Below are 23,344 nucleotides of genomic sequence, written 5' to 3' on the forward strand. Positions count from 1 at the left end.
AGGCTTGAAACCACTGATGGTGGCAGACCAATTGTCCATCACAATCCCAGCCACAGATGAAAGTGATGTGAACACAGGACCAATAGGAATGCCATTGCTTACTGGATATAAGAAGCAAAGGAAAGGTAACAGAGAACAGTGATTCTATTTTAAGGAAATGGTGGTAGCAGAAAAAGTAGAAAACCATGAGAAGAGATGTCAAGTTCAGTTTTCAACAGATTAGACCAATGTAAACTTCACCTTCCAGCATCATGGTAATTTTTATTTATGTACTTACATATGCTTATATATGAGTGAAATAAATGACAGCAATGATACAAGTGATGAGAGGGAGAAATTAGAATTATTTTGTCATTGTAAGGTGCTCACACAACCTATGAAGTGGTATAGCATTGTTGAAAATGGACTTGGATTAGCTGTAAATGTATGTGGCAAACTCTAGGGCAACAACCGAAAAGTAAGAAAAAGAAGTATCACTGATATGCTAAGAAAGGAGAGAAAATGGGATCATACAAAATACTCAAGTAAAACCAGAGAAGGCAGACAAGGAGTGGAAGACAGAAATAGGAACAAAGAACAAGGGCAACAAATAGAAAAGAGTAAGGAATATGGTCGATATGAACCCAACTGTTTCAATAGTCACTTTGAACATCAATGGTCTGAACGCATCAATGAAAGGGCATAGATTGTCAGAGTGGATCATGAAATAAGATCCAAGTATGTGTTGTCTACAAGAAACTCACTTTAACTAGAAAGACGCAGATGGATTAAAAGTAAAGGGATGGAGAAATATATACCACGCTAACATGAATCACAAGAAAGTGGGAATCACTATGTTACTTTCAGAAAGAGCAGACTTGAAAGCAAGGAAACTTTTCAGGGATAAAATAGCATGTATAACATCCAAACCAGTAAAGTAAAACAGGAGAAGTAAAGCAAACTCTATCAGTCCAAGAAATCAGGGACTGGCAGACTATAGTCCTGGAGCCAAATCTGGCCAGTTGCCTGTTTTGGTAGAGCCCACAAGCTGAAAATGGTTTTATACTTTAAATGGTTGAAAAACTCAAAAGAAGAATAACATCTCATGACATGACAAAATTATATGAAATTCAAATTTCAGTGCCTATAAATGAAGTTTTATCAGAACACAATCAGGCTCATTTGCTTACTGCACATCTGGAAAAGTTTTGATAGAGCCCATATGGCCCACAAAGCCTGAAATATTCACTATCTAGTTCTTTACAGAAAAAAATGGCCAACTCCTGCAATAGAAAGTAGGAAGACAGAGTTAAATAAAGCAGCAAGGTATTCAATACACTGCTGAGTGATGCTGGTATTATGAGTCATCATCATCATTGTGATCAATAAATAATTTTGAAGACTACTCCCTGAAAAACTTCCTATTAAGTGAAAATTTCCAACAGCTCGTTGGAAATCCAGAGCTGGAAGAGGAGTGAGATCAGAGCTCTTCTTTCCTCAGTTGCTTTGGGGTCCAGCTTTGCCCCTGCACTGCCTCTGAATGTACCACCTAGGGCTGACCAGATCTAGAAGTGGGCTGCAGCAGCTGGGCCTGTCATGGTGGCCTGGGCTGGACTGAGGCCCACAGTTCTACTGCAAGCTGTGTGGGGCCTGAGCTGCATTCTTTCTCTTCAGTTGCAGGGCGTCATCATGGTTGCTTCCTGTGTCCAGATTCTAGTGGGCTTCTCAGGCCTCATTGGTTTTCTCATGCGCTTCATTGGCCCCTTGACCATTGCTCCGACCATCTCCCTGATGGCCCTGCCTCTCTTTCATTCCGCGGGAAATGACGCTGGGACCCACTGGGGGATTGCTGCCGTGTAAGTACTCTCTGGGGAGGGAGTGGCATCAAGTTCTCTTTGGTGGAAGATTACCCAGGAAGAATAGTAAGAGTCCTGGCTGTTGGCAAACTCTTGTGCTTTAGAAATACTCTCCTGAGCATTATGATACGTTAAGAAGCAGGAAAGTTGCTACTTCTAATTTATTATTCTTACTATTTATTACATTATTAGTACTCACAGACAGTGAGTTCATCTCAGGCAGTGTATAAGAGCACAGTGCACTGTTCACAAAAAGTTGACACTACAGGTCCCCTGCCTCCTAGATTTTCATTGAGCAAATGTTTGTAAACTTCTGGCCCCTGGGAAGGCTGCAAAGACATGGCCCCAGAACTCAAACATCTTGTAGTGTATGGGAGAGAGATAAGACTGGGATCCATGTACCTATGACACCAGGAGACAGTGATGAAAGTTGTAGAATGACATGCAGGTTCAGGGGAGGGGGTGAGGACAGCCAGCTGGGAGGATCAGGAAGGCTTCCCGGAAAAAGAGGCCTTAAGCATTTAAGAGAGCTTTGAAGGGACTTGGGAATGACACTGGACACTGTCATTCACTCTGCCTCTTGTGGTCTGACCACAAGGACCTGCAGAATGACCTGGAAGAGAAGGCCTTCTCTACTTCTGGCCTCATTGGCTCCACCTGCTGGAGTCATTGAGCTGCCAACCCCCAGGGACTAACAGCCTCCCTTCCCTCTCCTCCCACTCAGCCACCAGCAGCTTTTGGAAGACAACAGCCCACCTTTGCAGAGATGGCAGGATGCTGCCCGCACTGCAGAGTGGGGTCTAGATGAGGACCCTAGCAGCTTGGCCAAGGCCTCCAATCCCAGTGACACGTGGTGGCCCAGCGCTCAGGACCCTCACTCAGAATGAGCCCCAGCTCACCAGGTTGGGTGTGGTTTGTTTCTGTTTCAGGACCATCTTCCTCATCGTGCTCTTTTCTCAGTACCTGAAAAATGTCGCGGTGCCCATGCCCATTTATGGACGAGAGAAGAAGCTTCACACCTCTAAGTTCTACCTATTTCAGGTCTTCCCTGTAAGAAGCACTCCCCACCCCCTTTCACGCTGAGTTGACTCACCTGGAGAGTGAGGCACAGCCTCTCGCACTCCCAGATGGCCCCCAAAGCAAGTGCCCCCCAGTCTGCAGTGGCCAGTCCTCCTCAGCCTTCCTTAATCTACCAGAGAAGGAGAAGGACGCCAAGAGGAGCCCAGTGGCCTGTGGGGGCGTTTTCTGACCCTTGGTGGAATGCTGTCCCATGTCTTTCCTCAATGCTTCTTTCCTGGGAGTAGAGAACCCTGCCCTAGGTCGCTGCTCTGGGCTCCAGTGTGGGACAGCCTTCTCACATTCCCAAGGCCGTCCCCATAGCAAGGTCCCAAGAGACACAGCCAGGTTCACCGCTAATTACACAAAACTAAGGGCCAAGTTGCTTAGATCAGGTTCTTTCTCGGTGGCTCATGGGTAATCCAAATACCCCCGGATGAGGATGGTACCTCCCTTTTCAGAGCCTTCCCTGTTGAATTCTCTGTGGAACCACACTGTCGATATGTGTAGCTGGCATCCACACTAATATGTTTGCAGGTTTCATTTAACTGGAAACTACATTCACACTGTAAAAAGATACTTCCACACAATCATCTCATTACTCCTTCAACAATGCTGTAGGCCAGTGGTTCTAAAATTCACTGTGCACAAGAATCACTTGGGACATAATTAAAAATACAGATTTCTGAGGTTCTACCACCAGAGACTAAAAATCAACATATCTCAGGATTCTACTTGAAGAAATCCTGTTTCAGGCTCTGCAGAGCAGTGGTTGTCATTCCGTTGTACGGATGAGGAAACCAAGGCTCAGAGTTTGATCCAAGGTCATGTGACCAACAATCAGTGGAAAGGGAGCCAGAGGGTAATCCTTCTGACCCAGGCTGTGCCCACTTTACCAGACATTTCTGCCTCTGTGTGACACAAGGTCTTCCCATAGTTTCTTTTGCTACATTCCCTTAATGTGCTAATTATTCACTGACACACCAGATTCTTGTTGTCAGTGGAAGGATGAGTAACCCAACATGTCCTCATTTCAAAGAGCTTTCCTGAACTCCCTCCTTTACCGTGCTCCCTGGTAGGTGGTTGCCAGGGCCAGGGTGAGATCCATGGTGAAGGGTGGCTCCTTCGGCAGGTGCTGCTGGCGCTCTGCATCTCATGGCTCCTCTGCTTCGTGCTCACAGTCACAAATGCCCTCCCTGCAGCCCCCACAGCCTATGGGTACCAGGCCCGCACCGACACCAAAGCCAACGTCCTCAGCCAGGCACCTTGGTTTCGCTTCCCTTACCCAGGTAATGACAAGATAAGCCCCTTCCTGCCTGGGACACATGATTTCCAGGACTGCCCATGGGGCCCAGGGCACTGGATGGAGAGCTGAATAGGGCCGGGAAGGTGGGGATCTCCTCCAAGGGTCTGACAAAGAGGGACAGGCCCTAGAGAGTCCATATTGGACACTTAAGAGAAGAAGAAGACCCTTGGATTATCCTAGGAATTCTTTGGGGGTGCTAGGCCAAGGGCTCCCACTCCAAGACCTACCTCTGAGCTGGCCTCCCTCCCTCATCCCCTCCTCCACGTTGCTCCTGACCTCCTAGCCAGACCTTTGGGTCTCCTCCTGGATTTGGTGAATCCCACAAGTGTGGCCTTGGACTGAATTAGGAAATTTCTGAGGAGACAAGGTCAAGGCCATCCCTTAGGCCACTTCTGTTCTCCTTTCCATGCAGTTCTTGGCTCAAGGTGTATAAATAACCAGGTTCCAGGCATGGCTGGCCTGCCCTCATGGACTGTGGCGCTAGGGCCTCCATCACAAACAATCTTGGCTTCCAAACGCTTCAAGGCCTTCCTGGAAAGAGGTCCTGTTGCTGGTTCTTTCTGGGTACAGTGACCTCAAGGACAGGGCATCTGACCCTCCCTCAGGGATGAATGGTAGGGCAGGAGTCTGACCCAAAGCCACTGGAGGGCTGTGAGGTTGGAGGACATGCCTCCCGCACTTTAAAGCCTTTCAGAGACCTCTCCAACAAACAAATTATTTGGAGTTCAACAGCATGTTGTCTTCTGGATTAATGTTCCCTCTGCATTGCCTTTCAGGACAGTGGGGCCTGCCCACCATCAGCCCGGCTGGTGTCTTTGGGATCACGGCAGGAGTGATCTCCTCGATAGTGGAGTCAATAGGCGATTATTATGCCTGCGCCCGGCTGGTGGGGGCTCCACCCCCTCCGAAGCACGCCATCAACCGTGGCATCGGCATTGAGGGCCTTGGCTGTCTTCTGGCAGGGGCGTGGGGGTCAGGGAACGGCACCACCTCCTACAGCCAGAATATTGCGGCACTGAGTATCACAAGGGTAAGGCTGCTGACGGTGGCTGCTGGGGCAGGCTGGGCACCTGGTCATCAGTGTATTAGTCTCTCAGTACTGCTGTAACAAATTATCACAAACAGAGGTTTCAAAAACCCAAAGTTATTATTTTACTGATCTGGAGTTCAGAAGTGCAACATGGGTCTCACAGGGCTGTGTTCCTCTCTGGAAGATCCAGGGGACAATCCATTTCCCTGCTTTTTCCATCATCTAGAAGCTTCCCACATTCCTTGCCTCAGGGCCCCCTTCCTCCATCTTCAAAACCAACAGTGTTGCATCTCTCTGACTCTTCTTCCATGGTCACATCTCCCTCTGATCACAGCCAGGAAAGATTCGCTGCTTATAAGGATTCTTGTAATTAGACTGGGCTCACCTAGGTAATTCAGAATGCTCTCTCCATCTCAAAATACTTAATCCTAATTGCAAAGTCTTTTTGCCAAGCAAGGTAACATATTCACAGGTTAAGGATTAGGACATGGCATCTTTGAGGGGTCATTTCTCTGCCTACCACATTTGACTTTCTTTGATTGTAGCAATTCCATAGGCAGAAAGTCTATCCTGGCACTGGCAGACATCAGTGGCTTTATGAGCACTGAAGAAATCCTTACTTTCTGAAGTTTAGGTGGGAGGTCCATTACATTCAGCATGGTCCTTTGTCCAATCTCCAAAATTGAATATTAGAAAGCCATTTGGTCACCTCCACCTGAACATCCCAAGGGCACCTCACACTCAATATGGCCTCTGTGATGCCCAGTACATGCCCCCATCCTTACTTCTCCTCCTGTAAACCTTGTCTTAGTGAGTTCACTCAAGTCACCTTAACTTCTCACTGTCCTCTATCCTTGCTGTGGACTCTATTTTCTGAAAATGCCTGCTGTCCTTCTTGTCCTTTGTTCTCCATTCCCAGGGCCACAGCTTTATCATCTGTCATCTGGACACAGCAGTCTCACTAACAGTCTCTTTATAAGCATCTTCCCCATCTCTAATCTAGCTGCCACATGGCTGCCCAAGGATCTTTCTAGAACTCAATTAGATTAGTCCCTGCTTAAAATGTCTTCATGGCTCTGCATTTTCCACAGGCAAACTCTGTAAGTTCAGCAAGAATTCTTCAGGATGGTGCTCTCTAAGGTGACTTAGAAAAGAATAATATTATGATGTTGCTTTCCATGTGCTTCAGGCATCTTTGCAATGGTCTCCAGCAGAAGTCCTATGAGCTTTGGAAAAATACAAATTCCTCCACCCATGTTCCCAAGCCTGCATTTTCTGATAGTGCCCTGAGGGGTTCTGATATGCAGCTGGGTGGCATCGCATCTTTCTAGCAGCAGATCTGTCCACCTTTGTACCCTGCATGGCCTCTGGGCCACAACAGGGGCTAAAATCTGTGAGCCAACAGCTGAGGCAGCACCCACCTCTACAGCAAGTCCTGCGTGCTGTGACACTGTGGACTCTGGTACTTGGCCAAGGTTTCAAAACCTTTAGTGCAAGTGAGGAGAAAGTTTTTCCACATGAGGGCCACTGACCCACACAGAAATACAGCCAGAGTTGGCTACATAAGTATAAAGAAGCAAATATTCTTCCTGTTACAGAGAAAAATCTAACGCCGAACAGAAAATTTCATTCAATAAACAGAACAAACGTTTCTTTGATGTATCATTTCCAAGCTAAGGTCTTTAGAGGAGAGGGAAAGAGCAGGAGAGAAAGCTACATAGACACAGAGCAAGCTGCAAATCCAGCAGGAGACAGATTAACCCTGGTCTGGACTCACACCTCCTCTGTGGCCTTTTAAGGTGTTCCTTCATTTTGCACCTGCAATGAAGTGCTCTGACAATTTTTGGTTCTCTCCCTGCATGCGTGTGTGTGTATGTGTGTGTGTGTAGGGGGAAGAATCCTGCTGAAGGCCAGAGATCTCCCATCACTTCTCTAGAATGTCATGCTCCCTGCTCAGATTTCAAACCTGAGGCCAAAAGAGGCCCAGGCTGCATGATAAATTCAGTGGCAGCAGGATTGGGGATGACTACCATATTGATGGACCATCAGCATATCCACAGGGCGCTGGTTGAACCTGACAAAGTGATGTACTGTGCCTGGATCCATGCCCTTGTTCCCACAGTGCATTGTTAGGGCTGTTAACAGAACAAAGCAAAAAGTTCTTCTGATGTGGTGAATTCTTACCACATCTCTTCTAATGAAGACATTAAATAAATAAGCTCTTAGACTAGAAAGAAAAATAAGCAGAGGCATAATCTGCTACTTTATCAGTGCCTTCATGGACTTCAAGAGGCTAACATTAGAGTGTCTCTTAAAAAAATATTTTAAATTGTGGTTAAAGTTGCATCACATAAAAATCTACCATCTTACTCATTTTTAAGTGTGCAGTTCAGTAGTAAGTATATTTACTTAATATACTATAAAATATGCTATAATAATATATAATAATATGCTCTACTGTACACTTGTACAAGGCGGATCTCCAGAACTCTTTTGTCTTACAAAACTGAAACTACGTTAGAATAACTTAAGGACTGAGAGTAGACAAAATGGATGAGAAAGGTTCGGGAACTATCTACATATATTCACCGACTACAGACTCACGATGGGATATTCAGACAGTTGCAGTGCAGCTCTGACTTTCGAGGATGATGACAAATGTCTCAAGGTCAGAGGTCATTTTTATCTCACTGGTAGTAGCTGTCACTCAAACCCCAGCTATAACCCTTGACTAGCACCACAATCAGTAATGTCCAGCAGTGTGACAACTGTGTGCACCTGGCATGAGGACGTGCTTTGTGATGGGATGGGATGTGGACCATGTCCCATGATCCTCACAACAGTGTGTTTGTTTTGTTTTTTTAACCTTTGTGGAACTTATTTTAAGATCTGCTATAAGAAGGAACCGCACTTCCTTAGCATTCCCAAACTACTAGCTACTCGAAAAACTACACAACCAGGTAATAGCAATCAGTAGTGACATTAGTGCAATTCATCCTCTGGAGAAATGAACTAGGAAAAAACTCACCTGTAAGACTCTTGATAGGACTGGTTATTGCTGTATAATACCATGGGAGGGGGGCTCATCTTAGTTTTGTATCCTAAGTGGACCCCCCATAGAGATTAAGGAGAAATCATAGTTTACACATTTTCCATAATATTTGCTTGTTGAGAAAATCTAGTTTGTCCTAACTGAGGAATGCATCAATTAACAATAATGAAGTGACTTTTATAGAGGGAACTCTCTGAAATGTAAATCACGTCATGTCACCACCCTGCTTAACACACCCTACTGAGAGTTTCCTTTGTCTTTGGATTTTTCATTTTTAATTGCGGTAAAGTACACATAACACAAGTTACCATCGTAACTACTCCTAAGTGTACAGTTCAGTAGAGTTACATACGTTCAAATTGTCGTGCAGCCAATCTCCAGAGCTCTTTTCATCTGAACTCTGAACCAGTTAAACAACTCCGTATTCCCCTCCCCCAGCCCCTCAACCACCATTCTAGTTTGTTTCTATGAATTTGACTGTTGTAGGTACCTCATATAAGTGGAATCATACAGTGTCTGTCTTTGTGCGTCTGGCTTATTTCGCTTAGCATAATGTCCTCAGTGTTCATCTATGTTGTGGCATGTGTCAGAATTTCCTTCCTTTTTAAGGCTCACTAATATTCCATTGTAGATACGTTCCACGTTTGCTTCTGCCCTGTCTTTGAATTTTATTCTAACTCCTTTCTCTGGCCCTTAAAGCCCTTCATAACAGAGGCTTTGCCTTGCTCTCCATCCTGTCTCCTCTCGCTCCTTGTGTCACTGTGCTCCAGGAGCACTGATTTTCCTTTTATCCCCCCGAGCTGTATTGAGATATACTTGACATACAACATTGTGCAAGTTTAAGGTGTGCAATATGTTTATTTAGCACACTTACATACTGCAATATGATGACCACGTTTAGCTAACGCCTCCATCACATTACCTAATTGTCACTTCTTTTTTTGTGGTGAGAACACTTAAGATCTACTCTCTTCTCAACTTTCAAGTATATAATACAGTATTGTTAACTAGAATCACAATGCAATACAATTCATTTTTCTGCATATGGTTATCCAGTTTTGCCAATACCATTTATTGAAAAGGCTCTCCTTTCTCCATTGAGTTTTCTTGGCTCCTTTGTCAAATATTAGTTGACTGTATGTGCAGGGGTGATTTGTTGGTGCTTGGTTCTGTTCCATTGGTGTATGTGTCTATTTTTATACCAGTGCCCTACTGTTTTCATTACTATAGCTTTGTAGTATAGTTTGAAATGAGGAATTGTGATGCCTCTAGCTTTATTCTTCTTTCTCAGGATTGCTTTGGCTATTCAGGGGCTTCTGTGATTATGTATGAGTTTTAGGATTGTTTTTTTATTTCTCTGGAAAATGCCATTAGAATTGTGATAGGGATTGCATTTAATCTATAGATGGCTTTGGATAGTTCTGGCATTTTAACAATATTAATTCCTCATATCCATGAACATGGGCTATCTTTCCATTAATTTGTGTCTTCTTTAATTTCTTTCATCAGAATCTTATAGTTTTTAGAGTACAGATATTTCACTTCCTTAGTCACATTTATTCCTAAGTGTTTTCTTGTTTTTAATGCCATTGTGAGAGGACTGTTTTCTTTATTTATATCTCATATATTTTGTTGTTACTGTACAGAAATGCAACTGATTTCTGTATGTTGGTTTTTGTACTTGAAACTTTACTGGTTTGTTGATTAGTTCTAACAGTTACTTAGTTGAGTCTTTCTTACACATTTTCTACACATAGGATGATATCATCTGCCAATAAAGACAACTTTACTACTTCCTTTCTGATTTGGATGCCTTTTATTTCTTTATCTTACCTGATTGCTCTAGCTGGGACTTCCAGTACTGTGCTGCACTCTTAAGTTGAATAGGTGTACTGAAAGTGGGCATCCTTGTCTTGTTGCTGAACTTAGAGGGAAAGCTTTCAAGTATTTACCGTTGAGTATGATTTTAGCTGTGGGTTTGTCACATATGACCTTTATTGTGTTGAGGTGCATTCCTTCTATACCCAATTTGTTGAGAGTTTTTATCTGGAAAGAATGTGGAATTTTGTCCAGTGCTTTTTCTGCATCTGTTGAGATGATCATATGATTTTTATCTTTCTTTCTATTAGTGTGGTATATCACATTGATTGATTTGCAGATGTTGAACCATCTTTCCATCCTTGGAATAAATCCACTTGATCATGGTGTACACTTTTAATGTGCTGTTGAATTCAGTTTGCTAATATTTTGTTGAGAATTTTTGCATCTATATTATCAAGGATATTGGCCTGCAGTTTTCTTTACTTGTAGTGTCCTTATCTGGCTTTGGTATCAGGGTAATGCTGGCCTCATATAATGAGTTTCTGAAGTAAGTATAACTAATCCCATTTGGTAACTTTGGAGGCTGACATTTGGAGAGGTTAGGTAATGTACACAAAGTCACACAGCTAGTTAGAGGCAGAGCTGGGATTGGCTATCACACCTCCATTCTTAAGCATTGGGCCGCTGCCTCCCAAGAGAGACTTCTTGCCTTGCTGTAAAGGCTTCTTAGAGGAGGAGCATTTGAGTCAGGACTTGAAAACAAGTGTGAGAGCAGCAGAATGGAGAGGTGAGGGGCAGAGGCCTTGATCTAAGGTCACATCCTCATCCTTTCCCAAACCGTGAGGGAGCAGAGGGGGGCCATTTTGGGGTTAGGCAATGCTGTTCCTGCAAGTCCACTGGCGCAATACTCCAGGTGCCCTGGGAGCAAGGCAGAGGCCTTTAGGGCATGTGGCCTGGCTGATGCTGAGCTCCTTGTCTCCCATTTCCTTGAGCACTGCAGGTGGGGAGCAGAATGGTGATTGTTGCTGCAGGCTGTGTGCTGCTCGTGATGGGAGTATTTGGGAAGATTGGGGCTGCATTTGCAACTATCCCAACACCTGTTATTGGAGGCATGTTCCTGGTGATGTTCGGGATCATCGCTGCCGTGGGGATTTCCAATCTGCAGGTGAGGCGAGGCACCTTTGGAAAAGCAGCAGCCCTGCATGCCCTGAAAGGAGCCCATGGGGACTGAGGTGAATGGAACAGGGCTGGGGCAGGGGAGGAGCAGGAGGAGGAGATCCTTGGTCCCTGGAACCACACTGGCCCCTAAATGAAAGAAATAAATAGCCAGAAGCATCCAAACTTCTGACAAACAGAAATTGCATCAGCTTGAATTGGATTATCTAAACCACTTAACTCCCAAGGTCAAGTGGGAATTGGGGCCTGCCTTGCCCAATGAGAACATATGTCACTCTGAGTCCAGCCTTCCTCCCCACCTCTGGTAGTGGTGGGAGGGGAGGGGGCATTTGAGGATATTAGACTGATATGCAGTACAGATGCTGATGGTTGTGGGCTGCCATGGGGGCCTCTCTCCTGCAGTACGTGGACATGAACTCATCCAGGAACATTTTTGTCTTTGGCTTCTCCATCTTCTGTGGGCTTGCCGTTCCCAACTGGGTGAACAAGAACCCTGAAATGCTCCACACAGGTGATTCTCCCTCCTCTAGACTGTGACCACTCCAAGGGAAGATCCAGTGGGGCCCTTTGTCCCTGGGAATCCCCATCACTTTTGTCTCCACTCTAGGGATTCTCCAACTGGACCAGGTCTTCCAGGTGCTGCTGACCACGGACATGTTTGTAGGTGGATTTCTGGGCTTTCTACTGGACAACACCATCCCAGGTAAGGCTCACTTTCACTCTATAAGTGAGTAGTTTGGGTAAATGGTCAGCATTTGGGCCACTCACATTGCTTCACTGCCCCTGATTAGCATGTCAGGCTGGCCACAGGCTACCTTGAGGAGGCACCGGGTCTGGGTAGGTGTATGGGCCTGTATTAGGTTTCTAGGGTTGCCATAACAAAATGCCACAGACTGGGGCGCTTAAACAGCTGAAATCCATTTTCTCACAGTCTGGAGGCTAGAAGTCTGCGATGAAGGTGTTGGCAGGGTTGGTTTCTCCTGACACCTCTCTCCTTCCTTACAGATGGCCACCTTCTTGCAGTGTCCTCACATCCCTTTTCCTCTGTGTATGTGCACCCCTGGTGTCTCTCTGTGTGTTCTAATCTCCTCTTAGTAGGAGACACAAGTCAGATTAGATTAGGGCCCACCCTGAAGACCTCATCTTTAACTTAATCACCTCTTTCAAGGTCCTGTCTCCACACACAGTCACTTTCTGAAGTATGGGAGTGGTTAAGGCATCAACATATGATTTGGGGGGGGGGGGACACAATTCAGCCAATAACAGTGCCATAAGATGAGAAATACACCAGAAGCAAAAAGAAAGACACAAGCCCATCCCCAGAGCCTGCAGTCTAGTTGGTGAGGGAGAGAACACAAGTATTCTTCATTCACTGATTCATTCACTCATATTTTCAATAAAAACCCATTGAGCACTTGCTGTATTCCATATAGCATGTACCGAGACTACAAAGAGCAGAAAGACATGCCCCTGCCTCCCAGAGACCCAAGGTGAGTAAGAGAGAGAGACAAGAAAACAGACAATGACAACTCAGGTTAATAACTGTGATGAGGAGCCAACTGAGTCTATAATTGCTGAGGACATTGAAAGTGAAGAGTGCAGAGCAGCCATCACTGATGAGTTTCAAGGCTCCCTTCTTGATCCTTCTATGGCCTCTTGACAGGCCCTCTATGATATCCCCTGCTTTACGGTATTCTACTTTCCACATTTCTTCTCTTTACCAATTGCAAAATGCATCTGTGTTCCAGAAACATTAAAACGTGGAAAGGCCCACTCCTGAAGATGAGGAAACAATGGTGTTTCATATAAGATTGTTCCCTGGAACTCTGGACCATGTCAGCCCCACTGGGGGAGCTGAGGGGATGCTGGATGAGCTGAGCTGTGATTTTTAGATGGGCTTGGAGGAGGAGGAGGAGACCCTTTTGGCAGGTGGAGGGCACTGAGAGGAGACCTCATGAGTGCCTGCAGGGGGCGCTGGAGGCTCCTTCCAGCCCAGCTCTGTCCAGTTCCATCAGGGCCCAGTCTTGACTGCTCACTGTCTCCTATTAGGAAGTCCGGAGGAGAGAGGCCTCCTGACATGGAGTCAAATCCATGAGGAGTCTGAGGAGACTGCGAAGGCATCAGAGATCTACAGCCTCCCCTGTGGGATTGGCACGAAGTTCTGCACTTCCTCCTATACCCGGTACCTCCCCTTCTGGCCCAGACCAGAACATCATGGGAAAGGTGAGGTGGGAGCGTGCCAGCTTACCCTCTGCTCCCAGGATTCCTCAGGAGAGTGCCTGAAGGGTGCCACAGAAACCACGATGTAAGGAGAACTCTCTGCACTGTGGGGGGAATGCAAATTGGTAAAATCACAATGGAAAACTGTATGGAGTTTCCTCAAAAATTTAAAAACAGAACTACCACATGATCCAGCAATTCCACTTCTGGGTATTTATCTGAGGAAAATGAAAACACTAATTAGAAAAGATATATACATCCCCATGTTCACTGCAGCATCATTTACAATATGGAAACAATCCATTGTCCCTTGACAGATGAATGGATAAAGATAATGCGTGTATATATATACAATGGAATGTTATTCAGCCATAAAAATGAATGAAATCTTTCCATTTGCAACAACATGGATGGACCTTGAGGGGATTATGCTAGGTGAAATAAGTCAGACAGCTCTGCCCTGGTGCAACCAGGGGTGTGGCCACAGAATCCAAATTCTCTGCTGAGCCACATAGGAGATCTCTGTGGAATTGGTTAGGGCCCTTTTGACTGGAAATGAGAAAAGTGTAAGTCATATAATAGGAGATGGGATTTATTGGTTCTTGTAACTGGGAAGGAAGGACACTGGGAGAGTTCACAAAACCATAGGAGGAATCATATGAACCAGAGACTTAAGGATAAGAACTGATGTGTTCTTTCTCTATCTCTGTCTCTTTCTTTCTGTCTGTCTTTCTCTCTCACACACACAGATACACACACACAGACACACACACTGCCCATCTCCCATCACTGCTTCTCCTTGCCAGTTAGCCTCATTCTCTCCCACTGCAGCTGAGGACGATGGCCACACACCACCCAGATTTGTATCCTTCCCCTGTAACTGCCAAGGCAAAAGGAAGAGGGCCTTCCCCACTGGCTCTACCAGAAACATCCCAGGGAGGACTATGGTATCTCAGGGTATCCTATGCAAAGAAATTTCATAAGTGCCGAGTTTGAAGACTTGATCTTAATTGTCCCTGTATTAATTTCCTAGGGCAGCTGGAACAAATTACCAAACACTTAGTGTCTTAAAACAACACAGATTTATTCTCTTAGAATTCTGGAGGTCAGAAGTCTGGAATGAGTCTTACAGGACTAAAATCAAGGTGTTGGCAGGGCTGGCTCCTCTGGAGGTTCCAGGGGAAAAATTCATTTCCTTGCCTTTTCTAGCTTCTAGAGTTGGTCCATATTCCTTGCCTTGTGACCCCTTCCACCTCTTCAAAGGGCATCTCTCCAAACTCTGCTTCCATCTAACCATCTTTTTCTCTCTCCTTTGACCTTTTTGACTCATTCTTCTAAGGACACTTGTGGTTATTTAAGGGCCCACACAGTTGATCCAGGATAATCTCCCCATCTCAAAATCCTTCATTTAGTCACATCTGAAAAGTCCTTTTGCTATACAAGGTGACACTCACATGTTGTGATGATTAGGATGTGGATATCTTTGGGCGCCATTAATCAGCTTACTATCATCCCTAATTAGAATCCTGTAGTAGTAACTCTGTAATATGGCAGCTGTTCTTTAAGAACATGAGCCTGAAGGCTCTGCCACCCTGGGGGAAACTGATGTGCACAGAGTTCAACATCTTCACAAATCTGTTTCATTGACTCTAAATTTTCTCCCTGTGAAGCCAAGTCAGCTCCCACTGGCCATAGAGTTTCCTGGTCAACTTATCACTTCCACACTTCTAAATACACCAGCCAGAGTCAACACGGAAGGCATCCTCCTTTTGTATAACCTTAGTTGGTGAAAAGTCATGTTTGCTTTTTTTCACCAATTGCTGGTGAATTTTTTAAACCAATTCTGCTCTTTTGAACAGTTTTTCATTCCTAATATGGACATCTTGTGTTGACGATATAATGTGTCCAGTCTGTTTGTTCTTAGAAGACATTTTGCAGTCTTAGTCCATGGAAAACTGACAATTATCTTTATGAAATCTGTGATGAGCCTCTTCACATTTTTATTTTCACTATAATTAGATAATGTACTCAATAGAAATGTAACCTTTGTAAAACTCTACTGGAAGCTGATTAACAAGCAGAAATTAACACTTAATTTTAGGATAGTGCGAATGGGGAAGAACCACTTGCTACAGGACATCTCCACTAACTTCTGCCTTGAACCTCACGCCATCAGACTTTCTGCCTATGCACCTTTTTGTTGATGGCATCTACAGATCCTGGTCACTAATCTCCCTCCTTGAGGATGTCAGTGCATTGGGCACTGTCTCTTCAACAATCCCCTGTCTTAATAATTGATGACTTCATATCAATATAGTTCATCCTTCCCCCACCCTGGCCTCCTGTTCCTCCTCCAATAACCTGGTCCTTCACACCATCTCAGCAGCTCATTCCTATGGCCACATTCTAGTCTAGACCTTGCAATCCACTTTCTACAGTCTCAGTTTCAAGTAATTTTCTGACCACTGCCTACCATTTTTCTAGCTCACTACCTCAAGTTCCTCAAGTCCAATAACTTCAGATCTGAGTCTACTGTCCTCCCACCCCCTTCTTGTCTTCTCCTCCCTCCTCACCCAGCTTCAATTCCCTGGTCAATCATAATAATCACTTTCTTGCATTCTTAATGCCCTTGGTCTGTTCTCTCTTCATCACACTGTCTTGGCAAAACCTTAATGCTGATCGAAAACAACCTTCACCTACTCTATGCCTGCACCAGGCAGCCGAATCATGCTGATTGCTCTTATCTTAGATTCATGACATGAACTTCACGTGGGTCCTCAATGTTGCCCGGCTGTCATGCCACCTTTCCCAAATCCATTTGCTCTCTCTTTTTCCTCTCTTCAGAAACCCCTTCCACCTCTGTCCTCATCCTGATTGTCAGCTTCCTATTTCACTGAGAGATCTGTGGGGTTGCAATCAGAAGCATCCACATCTCTCCACCTACCAGCTTCTGCACCCACATCATCGGCTTCCACATATTAGTGAAGTCATACAGTGTTTGTTTTTCTCTGTCTGGCTTATTTCGCTTAACATCATACCCTCAAAGTCCATCCATGGTTTTACAAATGGGACAATTTTCTCTTTTTTATGGCCGAGTTGTATTCCATTGTTTATATTACACCACATCTTTATCCATTCATCTGTAGAAGGTACATGGGTTCTTTCCACGTCTTGGCCATCGTGAATAATGCTGCAATGAACATAGACGTGCATAACTCTCTTTGCATTGTTGATTTCATGTTCTTTGGATAAATACCCAGTAGTGGGATAGCTAGATCATATAGTATTTCTATTTTTAATTTTTTGAGAAATCTCCATATTGTTTTCTGCAGTAGCTGCACCAGTTTGCATTCCCACCAGCAGTGTACGAGGATTCCCTTTTCTTCACATCCTCTCCAACATTTGTTGTTTTTTGTCTTGGTAATTATAGCCATTCTGACAGGTGTAAGGTGATATCTCATTGTAGTTTTGATTTGCATTTTCCTAATGATTAGTGATGTTGAACATACTTTCATGTGCCTGTTGGTCATCTGTATATACCTTCTCTGGAAAAATATCTGTTCGGATCACTTGGTCATTTTTTGATCAGGTTGTTTGGGGTTTTTTTGTTGTTGTTGTGTTGTATGAATTCTTTATATATTTTGGAAATTAACCCCTTGACAGATATATGATTTGCAAATATTTTCTCCTGGTTGGTGGGTTGTCTTTTGATTTCGATCCTTGTTTCCTTTGCCTTGCAGAAGCTTTTTAGTCTGATGTAGTCCCATTTGTTTAGTTTTTCTTTTCTTTCCCTTGACTAAGTAAACATGGTATTCGAAAAGACACTGCTAAGACTAATGTCAAAGAGTGTACCTCCTATATCTTCTTCTAGGAGTTTTATGGTTTCATGTCCTACCTTCAAGTCTTTAATCCATTTTGAGTTAATTTTTGTGTATGGTGTAAGATAATTGTCTACTTTCATTATTTTGCATGTGGCAGTTCAGTTTTCCTAACACCATTTATTGAAGAGTCTTCCCTTTCTCTGTTGTATGTTCTTGGCTCCTTTGTCAAAGATTAGCTGTCCATAAATGCACAGTTTGATTTCTGGGCTTTTAATTCTGTTCCATTGATCTTTGTGTCTGTTTTTCTGCCAGTACCATGCTGTTTGATTACTACAGCTTTGTGGTATATATCAAAGTCAGGGATTGGGATGCCTCAAGGTTTGTTCATTTTTCTCAGGATTGCTTTGACTATTCAGGGTCTTTTGTTTTTCCATATAAATTTTATAATTCTTTGTTCTATTTCTGTGAAGAATGTCATTGGGATTCTGATTGGTATTGCATTGAATCTGTAGATTGCTTTAGGTAATATGGACATTTTAACTATGTTTATTCTTCCAATCCATCAGCACAGAACATCTTTCAATTTCTTTATGTCTTCTTGCATTTCTTTCAATAATGTCTTATAGTTTTCAGTGTATAGGTCTTTGGTTAAATTGATCCACCTCCTTGGTTAAATTTGTTCCTAGATATTTTATTCTTTTTGCTGTAATTGTAAATGGGATTGTATTCTTGACTTCTCTTTCTGCTAGTTGGTTATTAGAGTATAGAAAGGTAACTGATGTTTATAAGTTGATTTTGTACCCTGCAACTTTTCTGTAGTTGTAGATTATTTCTCATAGTTTTCTAGTGAATTCTTTAGGGTTTTCTATATGTATAGAATAATGTCCTCTGCAAACAGCAAGAGTTTTACTTCTTCCTTTCCAATTTGAATACCTTTATTTCTTTTTCTTGCCTAATTGTTCTAGTCAAAACCTCCAGTACTACGTTGAATAGGAGTGGAGAGAGTGGGCACCCTTGTCTTGTTCCTGTTCTCAGAGGGATGGCTTTCAGTTTTTCACCATTAAGTATGGTGTCGGCTGTGGGATCATCATATATGGTCTTTATCATGTTGAGGTATTTTCCTTCTATACCCATTTTATTGAGAGTTCTTATCATAAATTGATGTTGGATCTTGTCAAATGCTTTCATTGCATCTATTGAGATGATCATGTGATTTTTATTCTTCATTTTGTTAATGTGGTATATCAGATTGATTGATTCGAAGATGTTGAACCATTCCTGTGTCCCTGATATAAATCCCTCTTGATCATGGTGTATGATCCTTTTAATGTATTGCTGTATTTGATTTGCTGTTTTTTTTTTTTTTTTTGGTGAGGAAGATTGTCCCCGAGCTACCATCTGTGCCAATCTTCCTCTATTTTGAATGTGGTACACTGCCACAGCTTGGCTTGATGAGCAGTGTGTGTGTCCGCACCTGGGATCTAAACCCACAAACTCCAGGCTGCCAAAGCAAAGTGCGCGAACTTAACCTCTACACCACCGGGCTGGCCCTCAATTTGCTAACATTTTGTTGAGGATTTTTGCCTCATGTTGACCAGTGATATTGGTCTGTAATTTTCATTTTTTGTGTAGTCCTTGTCTGGTTTTGGTATCAGGATAATGTTGTCCTCATAGAATGAATTAGAGTGTCCTGTCTTCTTCGATTTTTTGCAATAATTTTAGAAAAATAGGTGTTAAGTCGTCTTTGAATGTTTGGTAGAATTCTCCAAAGAAGCCATCTGGTCCTGGACTTTTGTTTTGGGGTGGTTTTTGATTATTGTTTCAATCTCCTTGGTTGTGATTGGTCTATTCAGATTCTCCATTTCTTCTTGATTCCGTTTTCAGAGGTTTTATGAGTCTAAGAATTTGTATGTTTCTTCTACATTATCCAATTTGTTGGCAAATAGTTTTTCACAGTATTCGCTTATAATTCTTTGTATTTCTGAGGTATCCATTGTAATTTGTCCTCTTTCACTTCTAATTTTATTTATTTGTAATTTTTCCTCTTTCATTTCTAATTTTATTAATTTGAGACTTCTCTCTTCTTTTCTTAATGAGTCTAGCTGAGGGTTTTTCAGCTTTTTCTTCTCAAAGAACCAGCTCTTAGTTTCACTGATCCTTTCTAATTTATTTTGTCTCTATTTCATTTATTTCTGCTCTAATTTTTATTGTTTCCCTCCTTCTGCTGACTATAGCCTGTGTTTCTTCTTCTTTTTCTAGTTCTGTTAGGAGTAATTTAAGATTACTTTTTTAAGATTTTTCTTGTTTGTTGAGGTGGACCTCTATTGCTATAAATTTCCTTCTTAGTACTGCTTTTGCTGCATCTCATGAGAGTCAGTATGTTGTGTTTTTATTTTCATTTGTCTCCAGGTATTTTTTTCATTTCTCCGCTGATTTCTTCATTAATCCAATGGTTGTTCAGTATCATATTGTTTGGTCTCCACATATTTTTGACATTCCAAACTTTTTTCTTGTAGTTGATTTTGAGTTTCATAGCATTGTGGCTAGAAAAGATGTTTGGTATGATTTCAGTCTTCTTGAATTTATTAGGGCTTGCCTTGTTTCCCAATATATGATCTATTTTGAGAATGTTCCATGTGCACTTGAGAAGAAGGTGTATTCTGCAGTTTGGGGAATGGAAAGTTCTATATATATATCTATGAAGTCCATCTGGTCTAGTGTTTCCTTTAAGGCCACTGTTTCCTTATTGACTTTCTGTCTGGATGATCTGTCCATTAAAATAAATAGGGTATTTAGAACACCCACTATTAGCATGCTGCTGTCAATTTCTCCCTTTAGGTCTGTTAATAGTTGCTTTCTATACTTTGGAGCTCCTGTGTTAGGTGCATATATATTCATAAGTGTTATATCCTCTTGGTGGAGTGTCCCTTTTATCACTATATACTGCCACTCTTTGTCTCTCATTATCTTTTTTCTTTTAATTTTTTAATGTTTTTTTTATGAGGAAGATTGGCCCAGAGCTAACATCTATTGCCAATGTTTCCTCTTTTTTCTTCATTTTTTCTCCCCAGCATCCCAACACATAGTTGTATATCCCAGTTGTAGGTCATTCTAGTTCCTCCACGTGGGATGCCACCACAGCATGGTCTGATGGGTGGTGTATAGGTCCACACCTGGGATCTGAACTGGCAAACCCTGTGCTGCTGAAGTGGAGCATGCAAACTTAACTTCTCAGCCATGGGGCCAGCCCTCTCTCATTATCTTCTTTACCTTGAAGTCTGATTTGTCTGATACAAGTATGGTAACACCTGCTTTCTTTTGCTTGCAATTTTCTTGGGGTATCATATTCTATCCCTTTACTCTGAGCCTATGTTCCTCTTTAGAGCTGAGATGTGTTTCCTGGAGGCAGCATGTTTTTTAATCCATCAGCTACTCTGTGTCTTTTGATTGGAGAATTCAATAAATTGCCATTTAAAGTGACTACTGATATATAAGGTCTTCATAATGCCATTTTTTCTCTTGTTTTCTGGTTTTTCTATATTTCCATTGCTTTCCCTCATATTTCTGACTGCCCTTTCAGTTTGGTGGTTTTTTTATGATGGTCCTCTTTATTTATGATTTGTGGCTCTGCTCTGATTTTTTGTGTAGTGGTTACCATGAGGTTTGTATCAAAGATCTCATAGATCAGATAGTCCATTTTCTGATAACCTCTTATCTCCATTAGCTTAAGCATGTTCCATCCCTTTCCTCTTCCCCTTTTTTGTTATTGTTGTCATAACTATGCTGTTTTGTGTTGTGAGTTTGTGACTAAATTGAAGTATTTATAATTATTTTTAATGCTTTCCTCTCATATCTTTTATGTTATAATCAAGTGTTGGATAACCTGTTCTGATAGACAGCTGCAATTTTCTGATTTTGCCTGTCTATTTATCTCCTCACTCAGAGCTTTGTAAACCTTTGCCTTTTTGTTTCAGGTAGGAGGGCTCCCTTCATCACTTCTTGTAAGACAAGTCTAGTGGCAATGAACTCCCTCAGCTTTTGTTAATCTGGGAAAGCTTTTACTTCTCCATCCTATCTGAAGCATAATTTTGCTGGATAGAGTATTGTTGGCTGAAAGGTTTTGTCTTTCAGTATTTTGAACATATCATTCCATTCTCTCCTAGCCTGAAACGTTTCTGCTCAGAAATCTGGTAAAAGCCTGATAAGGGCTCCTTGTATGCTATTTTCTTCTGCCTTGCTGCCCTTAATATTTTTATCTTTGTCATTGACTTTTGACAGTTTTATATTATATACCTTGGAGAAGGTCTTTTTGCATCGATTTAATTAGGAATTCTACTAGCTTCATAAACTTGTAAGTCTAGTTCCTTCCCCAGGTTTGGGAAGATCTCAGCTATTATTTCTTTGAACTAGCTCTCTGCTCCCTTCTCCCTCTGGGATACCTTTAATCTTTTTGTTACTTTTCCTAATTCAGTCAGATATTTCTCAAAAAATTTCTTCATTTTTAAAAACTCTTAGTTCTTTCTCCTCCTCCACCTGAAGCATTTCTATATTTCTATCTTCTAAGTCACTAATTTTGTCCTCCATAAGGTCTGCTCCACTTTTTATGGTTTCTATATCATTTTTTTATCTCATTAGTTGTGTTCTTCCTTTCCAGAATTTCTGTATGATTTTTTTTAGGGCTTCAATCTCTTTGGTGAAGTATTCCTTCTGTTATTAATTTTATTCCTGAGCTCATTGAACTTTTTTTCTGTTTTCTTGTAACTCATTGAGTTACTTTATGAGAACTATTTTGAATTCTCTGTCATTTAGATTGTAATCTTCCAAGACTTCAAGTTTGGTTTCTGTAGATGTGCCATTTTCCTTCTGTTCTGCAGTGTTACTGTAGTTCTTCATGGCGTTCAATGAATTGATCCTCTGCCAGTGCATTTCTGGTAGTATCAGGTCACATATTCCACCTGCCACCACTGGTGGGGGTGGTGGGGAGGAGCTGTGTTTTCTGATACCACCCTGTCCACTGGTAGTTATGCTGGTTGGGCCACTCTGCATGTGCACGGACTGGCTGCAGTTGATTGGGGGTTTGCACTCATATGGCAGGGCCACTGCGATCAGTGGGTGGGGTGCCTTTGTGGGGGCTGAGCTGCCACTTGGTGAGGAGTATTTGCACGGGTAGGTGGGTGCTTCTGTGGACTGGGCTACCACTCTGAATGTGTTCCTGTGTGGACCAGTCTGCCCCAGCCTCCACTCATAGTCATGCGGACTGCTATGTGAGGATCTGTGACCTGGATTGCTGCCACTGGGGAAGGAGAGGAATCTGCTTACCTAGATCCACTGCTCCTTGTCGATCCAGTCCACTTGCCTTCAGATGTATATAGCCACGTGGTCTTTCAGATGTCCTGTTGTATTGTGTAAGGAAATCTCCTGCTAGTTAGTGAGTATCCATTTAGTTGTAATTTAGAGGGGAGAAACAAAGGGAATGACTCACTCTGTCATGATGCTGACATCACTCTGTGATGGGTTGTTCTTAAATTTCACTTTCTTGGATTCAAATGCATTGATTCTGGCTTACGTTTCTGTTTGTTTATGTAGGCTACCAAGGATCTGAGCCCTCTCAACCTAATGGTCTCCTTGTTTAATTATTTTAACAGGCTTCAAGACCATAGCATCAACTCCTGTCTGAGTTTCCAGCCTGCTGATATACCCTACAAATTTCAGATTTGTAGTCTCCAAAATTGTGTGAACCAATTCCTTAAAATAAATCTCTATACCTACACCTATACCTGTATCTATCCTATTGATTCTGTTTCTCTGACAGATGTAGTAGTGGCTGATACAGGAAGACACCATCAGTCAAGATAGAGGAAGATACCTGACTGATATAGGAAGAGTCCTTGGTGGGGAGGAAGGGAAAATGAAGACCATCTGAGAGTAATTTGATGCAACGGATTCATCCCAGGCTCTGCCAATATGCTATGTGCCCTGCAGGAGATGGGGAGGGAAGGAGAGGGCAATTGGGGCTGAGGAGTGAAG

The 23,344-nt window shown here is 42.8% G+C and overlaps 1 protein-coding gene across 9 annotated transcripts in view; it reads left to right on the top strand.

The window, feature by feature from the left end:
- LOC106829996 (solute carrier family 23 member 1-like) overlaps positions 1-23,099 on the top strand; it is a 50,691-nt gene extending 27,592 nt beyond the window's left edge. For 2 of the 9 annotated variants that reach the window (XM_044780808.2, XM_070514028.1), the window contains exons 5-13: positions 1,654-1,835; positions 2,765-2,885; positions 4,024-4,180; positions 4,974-5,227; positions 11,101-11,265; positions 11,679-11,787; positions 11,884-11,979; positions 13,326-13,499; positions 22,963-23,099. In XM_044780808.2, coding sequence (XP_044636743.1) covers positions 1,654-1,835; positions 2,765-2,885; positions 4,024-4,180; positions 4,974-5,227; positions 11,101-11,265; positions 11,679-11,787; positions 11,884-11,979; positions 13,326-13,499; positions 22,963-22,994 — 1,290 coding nt within the window. In that variant the 3' untranslated portion in view covers positions 22,995-23,099. Of the gene's footprint in view, positions 1-1,653; positions 1,836-2,764; positions 2,886-4,023; positions 4,181-4,973; positions 5,228-11,100; positions 11,333-11,678; positions 11,788-11,883; positions 11,980-12,709; positions 12,893-13,325; positions 13,586-22,962 lie in introns of those variants that run through there. The other 7 variants (XM_070514039.1, XM_044780855.2, XR_006534687.2 and 4 more) reach the window with 6 other exon arrangements.
- Positions 23,100-23,344: the final 245 nt, after the last annotated feature.

This window comes from Equus asinus, chromosome 1 (genome assembly GCF_041296235.1).
Source record: "Equus asinus isolate D_3611 breed Donkey chromosome 1, EquAss-T2T_v2, whole genome shotgun sequence".
NCBI classification, from domain to species: Eukaryota; Metazoa; Chordata; class Mammalia; order Perissodactyla; family Equidae; genus Equus; species Equus asinus.